Consider the following 13539-nt stretch of genomic DNA (forward strand, 5'->3'; position numbering starts at 1 on the left):
CTAGTGACGACATTATAATTCAATATGTAGTAAAAGTGTTGAGGACATTATAGACTAGCACAAAAGGTTTTTCAGTGCACCTCTTTATGGTATTAGTACCGGTAATGTTGCACGAGTCTTCTTTCTCTCCCAAGTAAGTCCTTGCAGATCATATATGATTTTTGTGCACTCCTTGAGAATAATGTAATACCAACTATCCTAAAGGTTTGCATGATAACTACAGCAAAGTCTGAATAAATAAGTATGACTTAATTTAATTATAAAAATCTTGCTTGAGGTTATATGATTGAGCATAAAATGAAGATAAAAATGTGCAGAAGCTGAAAGCGCGCTATATGCATGTTGAATTCATAAACAAAAGTTCACGATTATGTTATAAAATTATTGAATAACTTTTTATCAATTTTCATGGCCCTTGATTAATGTTTCTCACTGCATAATATGAGTCAGCGATGCATGTATTTCTTCCAATGTGCGCCCTTTAGTCTCTGGCACTAGCTTTGCGATGAAAGCAACCCCAAAACCACACATGCCCGCATATATGAAAAATGTTCCTGAAAAAAAAAGCAATATTCCCCGTAAGAACTGTGCATGACACATTGGAATTAAGACATAAGTGATCAAGAGGCAAGCATTCACCTGTTGGGCTCCAGGAGAATGAATAGTTAAAAGTGTATGAAACCACCCAAGAACAAAACCAATTCACTAGATTGCAAAGGGTTCCAGCTGAACCCTTTACATTTATTGGAAGTATCTGAAGAATAGAACAAACCATTAATAAAAACAAAAAGAGATATAACATTAACAGAACATAAATATATATATATATATATATATATATATATATATATATATATATATATATATTTATAGCATAATCTAACCTCTGACACCACAATCCATGGTATTTGAGCCATGCCAAATGCGTAAGATCCCATATATACCTAGTAAAAACAGAGTGGTATTTTCACTTTCTTGCCCAATTCTTTAGTATTGACTAAATGAAAGGAGAGAGATTTAAAAAATGATAGATTGAAATGTTGTTTGTCAAATAAATTTGCATACCAAAACTCCTATCAGTGCCAAAATGGGACTTGCTTCTTTCCACCAGTCAACATCCTGATTATGGTCATATATATATATATATATATATATATATATTCAAAACATACAACAGTTTTCTATCTTCAATCAATATATATGTAACGCCCTAAGAGAAGGCTTCAACCGTATGACATATACTCTAAATGGACTAATCAATGATATAATTGGAACCCCATTAAAACTTTAAAAAGAGTTAGAACTTCTCATTCTCAAATAATGTGGGATCTCATACACCACCTATCCTCACTTATCATATGGGGTATCACAATATATACCTTCGAATTTATATACCTGCAAGAAGTAGGATAATCCGGTGAGGAAGCAGCCTAAGCATTGCCCAGTTGCAGAAGCCTGCATTAACATATTTGCATATTAGTCAAAATTCTTTGGCCAACTACGTTGAAAACTGATAAAGAGATTTATATGTCTAATCTAACCATTAACAACGTTCGTCTTCCAAATTTATCTATCAGTGCTGCAGTCAAAACAAATGAAGGAATCTGCAGAGAAAATTAATGTCATCTCCATTTTCAGAGAAACTCACCAAACGAATCAATCCAACTATTTAAACTAAAACTAAAAGGATCCTATAAGATCAACCTGAACAACAGCAACCAGGATAAACCCCAGTGTACTAGAGATACCTGTCACAAACAAACAAAAAAACAACTTTGATATGGGAGCATGAGTTTTGTTCTTTTTTTTAATATTCTAAGAGCTGGTAATGTCAATGTTTTTTACCAGCTGAATCAAAAATTTCACTCATATAAAACAGAAATCCACATAGGCCATCTGATGTTTGCACTACCATCAGCCCAACTCCAATCTGTAAAATATTTGGAGTCATATCCATTGACTAAACAAATAATGGTAGTACAAATTAAAGGAGAAATACATATATATATATATATATATATATATATATATAAATATAGGTCGATTGACTAATAAATGCTGCTCACAATGACTATATGAAGATATTTTCGCCTAAACAAGTTGAGGACATTGTCGTCGGAGTTCTGTTGAAGACGCTGGTTTTCGATATAATCCTATAAAACAATAATAACCTGGCATGCATCAACTAATTAATGCGGTAATACCATGAATATAAAGATCGAGTTTCAGTATCATGTACAAGTGACGAATCAAGAGTCAACAAAGCTTTAGGAACATTTTTTCATAAATTAATCATATGTTTTATATATTTATTGTACATGATTGCAACCTCAATTCTCTTTTTTTTATCAATCTATATGATCAGTTTGTGAGTTTACTTGAGATTTTTAGTTGGCTAAAGCATTTCTCTAAGCTCAAATATGAGAGCAGCTTGGACCATTGTTTGATTGTTATAAATATTGGAGTTTCACATGAAAAAATATTTTAAAAAAATGACACACTTGGATTGGAGACACATCTAGCTAGTTGTTGAAGAAATACCATTATTGATGAGAATTAAGACACCATTTGGTGTTTAAAAAAAAAAAAAAAAAACACCTCATGTTTCATGAATACCTAATTTTGCTCTATCGTTCACCCAAAGGCCTGCATTTCATATTAATTGATTACATTGTAATTTTTTTTTTTTTTTTTTTTTGACGTTGCAGTTGACTTGTTTTGATTCCACAAATATTTAAAACCTCAAGAACTCTAAGTCATCTAATTTACTGATCAATTAAATTAAAAATATTGTAAAAATTAATCCCAATAATTAATTAAACTCACCAACCATCTAGGAGACTCTGGAATGAAAAATAGAGCAAGGAGCAGTAACAGACTCGGAATACAACCTGATCAAGATCAACATGAAATTTTTTATGGATCAAGTATATATTGCTATCAACTGTAAGTACGAAAGGCAAAGAAATCTACCGATTATGGCCAAAGAACGCCAGGTGACGAAAGAACCGACTAAAAACGTGAAAGAAGCACCATAACCAGTCATTGACTGCATATCACTCAATCATTGTTCAGCATGCATTAATATATCCCACAAAACAAAGAGACTTCAAAATATTATTATTGCAATAAATAAAAAGTAATATTAGATACAATTCATGCAAATAATTCTGTGTAAATTTTTTAAAAATATGCGAAATGTAGAAACTCATATTTTTCCAATGACTTGCATGTCTTAGGCTTACACGCACTACAAGAAAATTGCTCAATTATTTTTCACAAAAAATAATTATTTTATGTTAAAACAGACTCATTTTAATAGGAAATAACTGGTAATAACTGAACAGTTTTCGTATAGTGACGTATGGAATTTATATGTCGTTTATATTTCCACAAATTATTTTTCATATATATATATATATATATATATATTATATATATAATGGTATAAATTAAATACCTGACTGATTGACATTAGTAGTCCTCTTACATTCTTTGGTGTTATTTCTGCAAGATATACAGGTCCCTGTAATTGACATGAGTGTGGGATGCCATTAACTAATCAATATCACAATCATTTTGATATGAAAGTATTATGAAAAACCAAAACCTTACAACTGCATTTACAACGTACCACATAACAAGTAAGCCCAAACCCAATTCCCAGCGACAGTCTTCCAAGGTCGAGCAACCAAGCGCCCTTCAATTCACAAAGCATTTGATCAATTGCAGTACATTATGAATTGGAAGGAAGTACAAGTGATTCATGAAAATGAGAATCTACGTAAGATTCAAAGCAACAAAGATCAAAATACGTGTTACATCCCGTTTGAATAGTAAAAATATTTCATTTCATCTCATCATTACAACTTATACGTTTAAATTTCCACACAATATATAATAAACAATTCAAATTTTTAAATTTTTAAAATAATAATAATATTTTATTCAACTTTCATATAAAACTATCTCGTCTCATCTCACTATCCTAACCGCAACTTAATTTTAAGTTTTAACATTGTTGTTCATCTATGCTGATTTTGGCAGTACATACTAGTTTTGTATTATCTGTAATTTTACAGACAATAAAATTGGAAAGAAATATTATTTTTTTGGATAATTACATTTTCATTAATGAATGCCAACCCTCTTTTATATATATATATATATATATATATAAGAGGTTGACGTGCATCATATTACTCTACAAAAGGTCACAATTTTACACAACGAATTTCTCAAAAAAATAAAAGTTTTAAAGATGTTGTGCCCATTAATTGTTAAAATTATGTCACGCCAATTTTTTTTTTATTTGTCTTAATATATAATTAGATATTAAATGATCAATAATAAAGTATATTGTAATTAATCATGTATCTAAAATTTGAGTTATTTTATTTTTAAATCGATGTAAAGAATACACTATCCACATCACTTATATATATATGGTAAGATTTAATTTATAAAATTTAAATTTTAAAATTTTTATTTCAAATCAAATTAATTATAATATAGAAATATTTTATTGTTATCCACTGACTTGTAAATAAGAGTTTTCTTAAAATTTAGACGTCACGTGCGAGCATGCACATTATGATTTCGTTTTCACTTGTTTACGATCCATTAATGTCTACTTCTAATGTCTAATGACCAAATTGAGTAGTAGTCGCCTATGACATCAATAAAGGAAAAAGAGTAAAAAGAGAAGTAGGAATGCAACTACCCATTACGGTTCCTCTCCTTTGAAGGGCGAGGTTTTCTCTCTAGTTCCTAGTGGATTTAGAGCATTGTCTTTCGGACACCATGTTTGTAGAGGGAAGGGGCAGTGAGGATGAGATTACTAAATTATGTGAAGTCTTAACACTCACTTAGGAAGAAAGGCAAGAAGTGGTTGTTGGCAAGGAAAACTTGTTCCTGTCTACCGAGACAGTCCAGAAATGCCTAGTTGCGTTGGTGGTCTCAGACAGAGAGATTAACCAAGGAGCTTTTCATGCCACCATGCTGAAACTATGGCATGTAGAGGGACGTATCTTTCTCAGAGAGGTTGGGTGGAATAGGTTTTTGGTCTAGTTTCATTTCAAGGAAAACAAGGACTCTGCCTTGCAGCGTAGACCATGGTCTTTTGAAAAGTTCTTGATCTGGCTCCAAGAGTATGATGGTTTAGTAGTTCCTCGAGATATCCAGTTTACTATTGAGCTTTTTTGGGTTTAGTTTTATGATATTCCTTTCATAGGAATGACCAAGAATGTAGGGCAACAACTTGGGGCTACAACAGGAGAGGTGCTGTCAGTTGATATAGAAGGTTATGGAACAAATTGGAGCAAATTTCTACGTGTGAAAGTTTTGTTAGAGTTGTCCAAACCACTGCCCAGAGGGAGATTTTTATGCTTGGGGAGAAAAGATTATGGATTCCTCTCGAGTATGGGAGACTCCTTAGTTTTTGCTTCCACTGTGGCCTTCTCCAATACCTGAACCAGGGGTGCCAGAAGAGGGCAAATCAGAGACTCATGGGGATGGCAAGCATAAGCTGCAGTATGGCCCTTGGTTGAGGGTGAATCCCCCATTCAAAACCTTCTCATTCAAATGAGCCATGGAAGAGATTGGTCCAGTTCCAAAGATGTGAGAAGTGTCAAAAGGTGTAGTTAGGGCAATACAAGAGGACATTACCCAAAAAGGAAAGGAGCCAGTAGCAAGTATAGACATGGAAGAAGGTAGGCAGGCCTCTGGTTCTTTGGATCTTGCCAAGCTGTCTGATCCTCAAATAGAGCATGAAACGGCTGAGTCAAAAAGCATACAAGTTGACCTTTCACTTCAGTTTGTGAGTTTCATCCTATTGGTGAAAGAAAAGTCTCACAGTGTTGTTATTCTTATTGAAACTAAATGCAAAAGACAAAAAAAGGAACCCATCTGCAATAAATTGAGATTTGAACATAGTTTTGTAGTAGATAGTTTGGGGAGGAGTGGTGGTTTGGCAGTGATGTGGATAGATGTTATTGTAGCAAAACTTGTCAATTATTCCCAGAGCCATATATCCTTGGAGATGCAAGTGAAGGATTGGGATCACAAGTGGCTCTTGACTGGTCTTATGATAACCCCTTGGTTGCTAAGAGGATGGAAAATTGGAACCTTTTGAGGCAGATAATCCCAAATGATCAAGTACATTGGCTATGTATGGGGGATTTCAATGAGATCACATCTCAAGATGCAAATGTTGGTGCTGCTCTAAGACCTTATAGACAAATGGAACTTTTTAGGAAAGCTCTAGAGGAGTGTTGATTGAGTGATATTTCACTATTGTGCTAGCCAGAGGAAGAAGTCCAACTTAATTCTAAGTATTTTTAGGGATGATGGGGTGCTAGCCTCATAGCCTAAGGAAGTTAGTGACTTGACCTGTTTCAGGCCTATTACATTAACCTATTTTCCACCTCTCTGCTTCAAGGGATCAAAGACAGTATAGTTCATCTCAAGAAAGTAGTGACTACTGAAATGAATGACCAGTTACTCTCTGATTTCACAACTGGAGAGATTAAACAGGCTATCTTTGAAATGAGTCCTCTTAGCTTCCCAGGGCTTGATGGGTTCCCTGCTATTTTTTACAAAGACCATTGGGACCGGTTGGTAAAGATCTAGTGAATGTAGTGAAAAGGGATCCTACCTATGATAATTTCCCCAACTCAAAGTGCATTCATTCGTAGTAGACTAACTCGGATAATGTTATTGTGGCTTATGAGGCTCTTCATACTATGAAGACTAGAATGTAAGGGACAAAATGAAGGCTGTATGTCTCTAAAATTGGATATGAGCAAGACATATGATCGAGTTGAGTGTGACTTTTTAGAAGCTGTCATGCAGCAGATGGGTCTCTCTGATCATGCAGTGTATTTCCTCAGTAAACTATGCTCTTCTCATAAATGGTGCCCCTCAACAGAAGTTCCATCCTTCTAGAGGAATCAAACAAGGGGATCCTCTCACCCTTTATCTTTTCCTTTTATGTGATGAAGCCCTCAGCTCAATTCTTAATCATGCTGAGTTCCTTGTTTTTTTGCAAAGCAAATTTATTAGAATGGAGCAGACTCTACAAAACCTATGAGCAAGTCTCTGGTCAGAGGTTAAATAGAGAAAAAACCTCCATCTTCTTTAGCAGTAATACCATATCAGAAGTAAAAGATATTCTATTCGCTACCATTGGAGTGAGGGCTTCCAACTCTTATGAGACCTATTTAGTTTACCATCATATATGGGCAAACACAAGTCTAAGACTTTCAACTCCATCCTTGACAAGATTAAAAGCAAAGTATGCAATTTGAAAAATGAAATTCCTGTCCCAAGTAGGAAAATAGACTCTCCTAAAGTCAGTGATCCAAGCAATCCACACCTACAGCATGGGCCTATTCAAAGTCCCAAAACCATTTATTAAAGAGATTACCAGAATCGTGAAAAATTTCTGGTGGGGTCTTAAATATGACAAATCCAAAATTCACTGCCTCAAGTGGCAGCAACTAGAAAAAGCAAAGTGTGTTAGGGGCCTGGGTTTCAGGGAGTTCGAGAAATTTAACTTGGCATTACTAGCCAAACAGGAGTAGAGACTAATTCAGCATTCCCATTCTCTAGCACCAAGAGTTCTGAAGGCTAAGTATTTTTCCAAAGTTTGAGTTCTTAAGCGCAAAAGCTAGCTACAATGGATCCTTTCTATGGAAAAGCTTCTTGGTAGCTCAATAAGTCTTGAGTGAGGATCTGATTTGGAAAATAGGTAATGGGGAGTTAGTCAAAATATGGAAGCACAAATGGATACCAAAGGCTTCTTCATTCAGCATTCAATCTCATGTGAGTATGCTAGACAAAGATGCTTTAGTTAAGGACCTTATAGATGCTAATACTCAGCAAGGAACCACTCCTTACTGAAAGAGCTATTTATTGATTTTGAATATGAGATGATCAATGGAATGCCCCTTAGTCTAATCAATAGTGCAAACAAGCTTACATGGAGATGTACCTCTGATGGCAAATTCTTTATGAAGAGTGCCTACCATCTGCAAGTTAACCTCATTAACTACACAATGGGCCAATCCTCGAGTATTAATCCTAGTGTAGACCTATGGTCTAAACTATGGAAATTGAAGGTTCCAAATGCAATCAAAGTCTTCCTATGGAAAGTTAGCCACAGGGCCCTTCCTACTAAATTAAACCTATTCAAGAGAAGAGTATTAGACTCTCCCAACTGCCCCATATGCTATGGGGATCCTAAAACAGTGGCTCATTCTCTATGGAACTATAGGGTAGCCCAAGATGTATGGGGCTCTTGCTCAAGAAAATTGCAAAAAAGCTCTACAGGGGTTTTCTCATTCTTGGACCTTCTCATGCAGTTGTTTCCACTTTGCTTTGGAAGGACCTAGAACTGTTTGCTGTGACAACTCACCATCTATGGAAAGGAAAGAATTGTTCCGTCTTGGAAGAGGTGTTCACCTCTCCAAATGCTTTGATCTCGCAAGCCCATCTACTTATTTCTGATTTCCAACTTGCTAACCAGTTTGCAAGGTCCATGCCAAGGGAGGAAAACATTTCAGTTCAGCAGTGGACAGCTCCTCCTCAGGGTCATTAATACAAGGTCAATTGGGATACTGCCATTGATAAGATCAATTGTAAGGGTGGCATTGGGGTTGTGATCAAGGATTAGGATGTAAGGTTTTCGCTACTCTTAGATCTTCCCTTGACCTCTTTCTAGACCCTCAACTAGGGGAAACCTTTGCTCTACTAAAAGCTTCATTGCCATATAATGAATTGGGATTGTCTAAAGTGCTTCTAGAAAGGGTTCTCAAGTGGTGGTCAATGCTGTAAAGAACCCTCAAGAGACTTGATCCTCTACAGGGTTGATGATTAGGGATATTAAACTCATTCTAAGGAAAGTGCCTCAATGGTGCATTATGCATGTACCTAGAAATTTAAGAAATGTGGCTTATGTCCTAGCTCGAGATGCTTTACTCCTTACTGAAGAGGTTGTTTAACTGGAGAACTCTCTTTCTTATATTCTTGCTTTAGTGCCTTGATTTTAATGAGATCAGTCATTATTGTTTAAAAAAAAAATAAAGGAAAAATAGTAGATTCTGAAACCTCAGCGAAAATAATGGCAAGCCAGCCTACGATGTAGAATATGTCCAAAACCCATAATGTCTGCGAGAAAAAAAAAATAAAAAATGTTATGAGAAGATTTTTATATATATAGAATTATTTATGAGTAAATTAAAATGCAACAGTTGCCTTAATATTATTCATATATTCCAGCAGAAGAGGGATTGTATATTTGAAGAACATGCATACACGTCTACGACCAATGAAATCTGTCATCCTCCCACTTATTACGGCGCCAAGCATTGCTCCCCCTGTCATTATTGAACCAAAAACCGAGTACTGCATGCACCACACATCCAAGCGATGTATGAGCACTCGAGGGGAATTAATTAAAGAAAGTCATCAACTATATAACAACGCTAACTACTACTGTTGTCATGCCTTTATTAATTGGAAACAAGCACATTAACTAAGTCTAAAATTTTATTAAAATTAAAATTTTTGGCTAAAGTTAAAATTCAAAATAATAATATAATATTATATATTTTAATAATAATTTTTTTAATTTTAATTTTTTTTAATATTTTGCAAATACACTATATATTAATTGGTAATTTAATTTTTATTTAAAATTATTATTTTTTAACTATTTTTTTTCAACCTAATTATCCAAAAAATACATTTGAGAATATTTTAATCAATAAAATAATATTTAGAAGACGAATAGTGACTGGCCAAATTTAAAGAAATAGATGAAAATACTATAGCCCAAAACTCAAGCTTTGGCTATTCCAATGTAGACCAAATATTGACACTATTGACTATAATTTGATGAGTCATTGACGTTGCCAATGCTCTAACCTTCAAAAACAACCTGTCTACATAGAGTAATATTAGATATATTTTTAGAAATTATTAAATCTCGTACACTCTTTTTTAACAAAATATATTTATCATAAAAAAATTATTTTTTTCACGTAGATCAAAGTCTCAAATTTTTCTTCTTTTAAAAAAAATGAATGATCAAGTTTATACTTTCTAAGACTGTATATATATAATAAGAAAAAGAGTAATATTACATGCAGTCCCCATTTAGGGATTACAATACAGGCCTAGGTAATTTTATCTTTAAAATTTTTTAAAATAATAAAAATATCTCTCCTAAAATGATATTTTTTCTCATTTAATAAAGGGCCTGCATATATAGTTTCTACTTGAAGACTACAAATAAAATTTCTATATATATATATATACATGGTGTGTGTAAATGAGTTCTGATTAATGATATGTAAGTTGCACGATTTGCGTACAACAGTATTGTACGTACAACTTGAAATTTAAATAAAAAATAATAGTATCTTTTATGAAGGAAGGAACACTAATATTAATTGGTTATAAAACTAATTCTAAAATAGTTATATAAATATCATAATTAAAGTTTTTAGGCGATAGAAGTATTTTTCATCCAGCATTAATATTACTATGGTATTTACGTACCTCTGCCACAGTGAGACCCAAATCAGCTATAATTCCAGACTCAGCCAATGATGAATATGACGCCTGCAAATTAACTAATTAAGCAAACCATAAACCTAGACGTGCTCAAATATCACTAGTACTCAAACAGGACAATCATTTGAATTACTCGGGTTTGATGACTAATTATATATCAGCCACCATTCCTTAACCCTAGAGCTTGCAATCTTAAAAAACTTTGTTTTAGTTGTTTTTTAGTCCAACTTCATATAGAGCAATGCCAAGAGCATGACTACAGCCCAGGTTAGGTTGGCCCCAACAATTTGTATCGGTCCACAACCCAAGTCAGTAGGCAGGTCAGGATACACCGTTCCACATCCGGCTGGGGCGCATTAATAACCCCATCCGGTTCTCTCCTCATAATTTTAAAACATTCTTTGACTCTTTTTTTAAAGTCTTTTTTTCTTCTTTCATTGCAGTAATTTTTTTCTCTTGGTACTTTTTTTTTTCCTAAATAGAGCGTAAGATCACTAGGGTAATAAGTTACCTATTTTTTATAATTAGAAGTTTTTTTTTTTTTTCTTTTCAAATTCTATGTGCATAGAAATTCCCCTCCCCACTCCCCCCTCCAAAAAAAAAAAAAAAAGACTAATTTCAGTTTTAATTAATTAATGGGACCCCAATATTGTATATAATTAATAACGACCCTATTAGAACCCGCATAATGCTCAGACAGTTATTTACGTGCAGTTATTACGGTTGTATAGATCTATGTTTAGATGGAAAATGCTATTTAAACTGATAAATTTTATCGATAAAACTCACCGATTGGATTTTTTTATTTTTTTACTTAATAATTAAGAAAATAATTATTAGTAAATTGATTTTTTTTTTTAATTTTTCAAAAGTATTTAAATGTATATAAAAAATGATTGAAATAAAAGGAAAAAAAGAAAATTATATTTGCACTGATTGGTTAGAATCCTTCGGTTGTTTATCGTTCCCAATAGCAACTCCCTATTTAGATATGAATGCACTATATATAATTACCATTACAATTATTTAGAATTAATAATTAATAATAATCGATCAAACGTCACTAAATGGTTAATATGTTTAAAAATGATGTCTATGTCACTAAATTTTCAAAACGACATGTCATAATATTTTATTTAATTAGATACATATTGTAAAAAAATAATTTAAAATTTTTTAAATTTTATATAGAACTAATATTATTAGAATTTAAATATTCTTAAAATAGAAATAAGACGAGAAAGGCACTACTTACTAGACAACCACCAGTGAAGGCAGCGCAGGCGGCCGCAAAGGTGCAAATACATAGAACAGCCGTCGATCTTGTTTCAACAGGAGCACCGGCACTGTCGAGGCTGCCAACACCACCATGTTGATCTTGATCATAATCAATATTGCTAATCCCTAAACGAGCAGAGCACTCTGCTTCAATCAGAGGCAACTTCGCCACCGACTGCTCTTCCTCCATATTTTGGTTTGTTTGAAAGGCAGCAGCTAGCTGGGTAGGTGAGGAAAGCCAAGGCAATGTACACAAAACAAATTAAACACGTGACCATGAAATAGCTAGCTAGGCTGCTTATATAATTGCGTGTCATGTGGAAGTGAGTGAGAGATCAGCAATTTAATATCTTCAACACCTTAAAGCAGGATAAGATATCCCACCAAACCCAGAAAGATAAGACCCTCTACTTGACCATACCCCCGGCCATTGTCCATCAAACAGAAAATAATCGAATCAAACTACACTATTATCTTCGAAATTATTAGGGTAAAGTTGTCAATAAATTATTAATTTGTATCAATCACTTTCTTATAATCTCATCCATCTGAGTCTAGAAGCTAGCTTGATTTGGAAGCACTCTGATTTCCACTCACCCATCCCATCCTTCACGGAAGTATAAAGCCTTACAGCAACAAAACCTTGCCTTCAAAATAAAAATAAAAATAAAAGGTAATATAACTGTTCACAACAATAATACTAATCATACATTAAAAACTCGTTGGAGGCTAAACACAGTTGAGTGCAATTCAGTTTTAAACACCTTTCAATATCCAAACATACAGCTGATTGCATTTAAACTTTAACTTCCATGGCCTCACAACTGACAACAAAACAAACAAAAGATGCATCTCCTATTAACATACTTTATTATTATTCGTTATTTTATAATTAATTTTTAACTATTTTTTATTATTATTCATTATTTTTTATTATTATTTAATATTTTATTATTACTGTTTACCTATTTTTTCATTACTATTCACAACATACCTCAATACCCAAACCCAACTTAATTCCTATTCGATGTTTCTCAATTCAAGGGGAGAAAAGTATAAAATTAACTTTTGTCCGTAGGATCCATCACAACTGACAATGATTTTATTGTAGAAAAAAAATTTGGAAACATCGAGCGGCGTTGGATAAAACAGAAATAAGTCTAATTCACTCGAGTGGTTATTAAAACCTTAAGCGGCAATTGTTTGGACGAAAGCCGCTGGAGCGAGAGACATGGGTCTCAAGCGATTCATTGAGCGAGATTCAATTGTTTAGTCAAGTTTCTATTTTTTTCCTCCCCTCGCATTATATATATTTTTTTACTATTAATTAAATAACATATAAATATAAAATAAAACAGAATAGAGGGAGTCTGAGTTGAGAGAGAGGAGGAAAAAGTAGATGGAAAGAGATGAAAAAAGAGAAAAGACCGAAAGATAAAAAGATAAAATAAAATAAAATAAAAAAGATGCCTACCCTCTGACGCATTTTCACTATAAAAGACCAAAACACAAAGGGTTAGAAATATTAAAATGCGAACAGATAAAAGAAAAGCTGAGGGATAAATGGGAAATGGTAAAAGCGAAGGGACAACAAGGAAAAAAAATTTTGAAAAAACACTATTGCTAAGCGGATAGCCGGTTTTAATATATAAATATATATATTGGGAAATAGCCAAGCAAATA

General features: G+C 33.4%; 1 protein-coding gene across 13 annotated transcripts; it reads right to left on the reverse strand.

Moving 5' to 3' along the window:
• Positions 1-347: 347 nt before the first annotated feature.
• On the reverse strand, positions 348-12256 carry LOC122316048 (sugar transporter ERD6-like 15). 13 transcript variants are annotated; one of them, XM_043132522.1, is made up of 17 exons: positions 11834-12253; positions 10564-10626; positions 9256-9405; positions 9109-9168; positions 3635-3700; positions 3461-3526; positions 2974-3049; positions 2827-2891; positions 2067-2153; positions 1846-1930; positions 1705-1748; positions 1542-1604; positions 1396-1455; positions 1066-1119; positions 885-944; positions 640-754; positions 348-554 (listed from the first exon to the last, which is right to left on the reverse strand). In XM_043132522.1, exons 1-17 carry the CDS (start codon positions 12044-12046, stop codon positions 430-432), a joined length of 1452 nt encoding a protein of 483 aa, XP_042988456.1. In that variant the 5' UTR covers positions 12047-12253; the 3' UTR covers positions 348-429. The 13 variants fall into 13 exon arrangements, 12 of the variants coding, with proteins under 12 accessions (XP_042988456.1, XP_042988458.1, XP_042988462.1 ...); XM_043132524.1 differs by having other exon boundaries at positions 9316-9405; positions 11834-12250; XM_043132528.1 differs by having other exon boundaries at positions 10564-10637; positions 11834-12032.
• Positions 12257-13539: the final 1283 nt, after the last annotated feature.

This window comes from Carya illinoinensis, chromosome 7 (genome assembly GCF_018687715.1).
Source record: "Carya illinoinensis cultivar Pawnee chromosome 7, C.illinoinensisPawnee_v1, whole genome shotgun sequence".
NCBI classification, from domain to species: Eukaryota; Viridiplantae; Streptophyta; class Magnoliopsida; order Fagales; family Juglandaceae; genus Carya; species Carya illinoinensis.

Coding starts and splice junctions, on each gene's coding strand:
- LOC122316048 (XM_043132522.1), bottom strand. CDS start 12,046: ATGGAGGAAGAGCAGTCGGTGGCGAAGTTGCCTCTGATTGAAGCAGAG. Junction 10,627..11,833: donor CCTTCACTGGTGGTTGTCTA/GTAAGTAGTGCC, acceptor GTTAATTTGCAG/GCGTCATATTCATCATTGGC. Junction 3,527..3,634: donor TTGGGCTTACTTGTTATGTG/GTACGTTGTAAA, acceptor TGTCAATTACAG/GGACCTGTATATCTTGCAGA.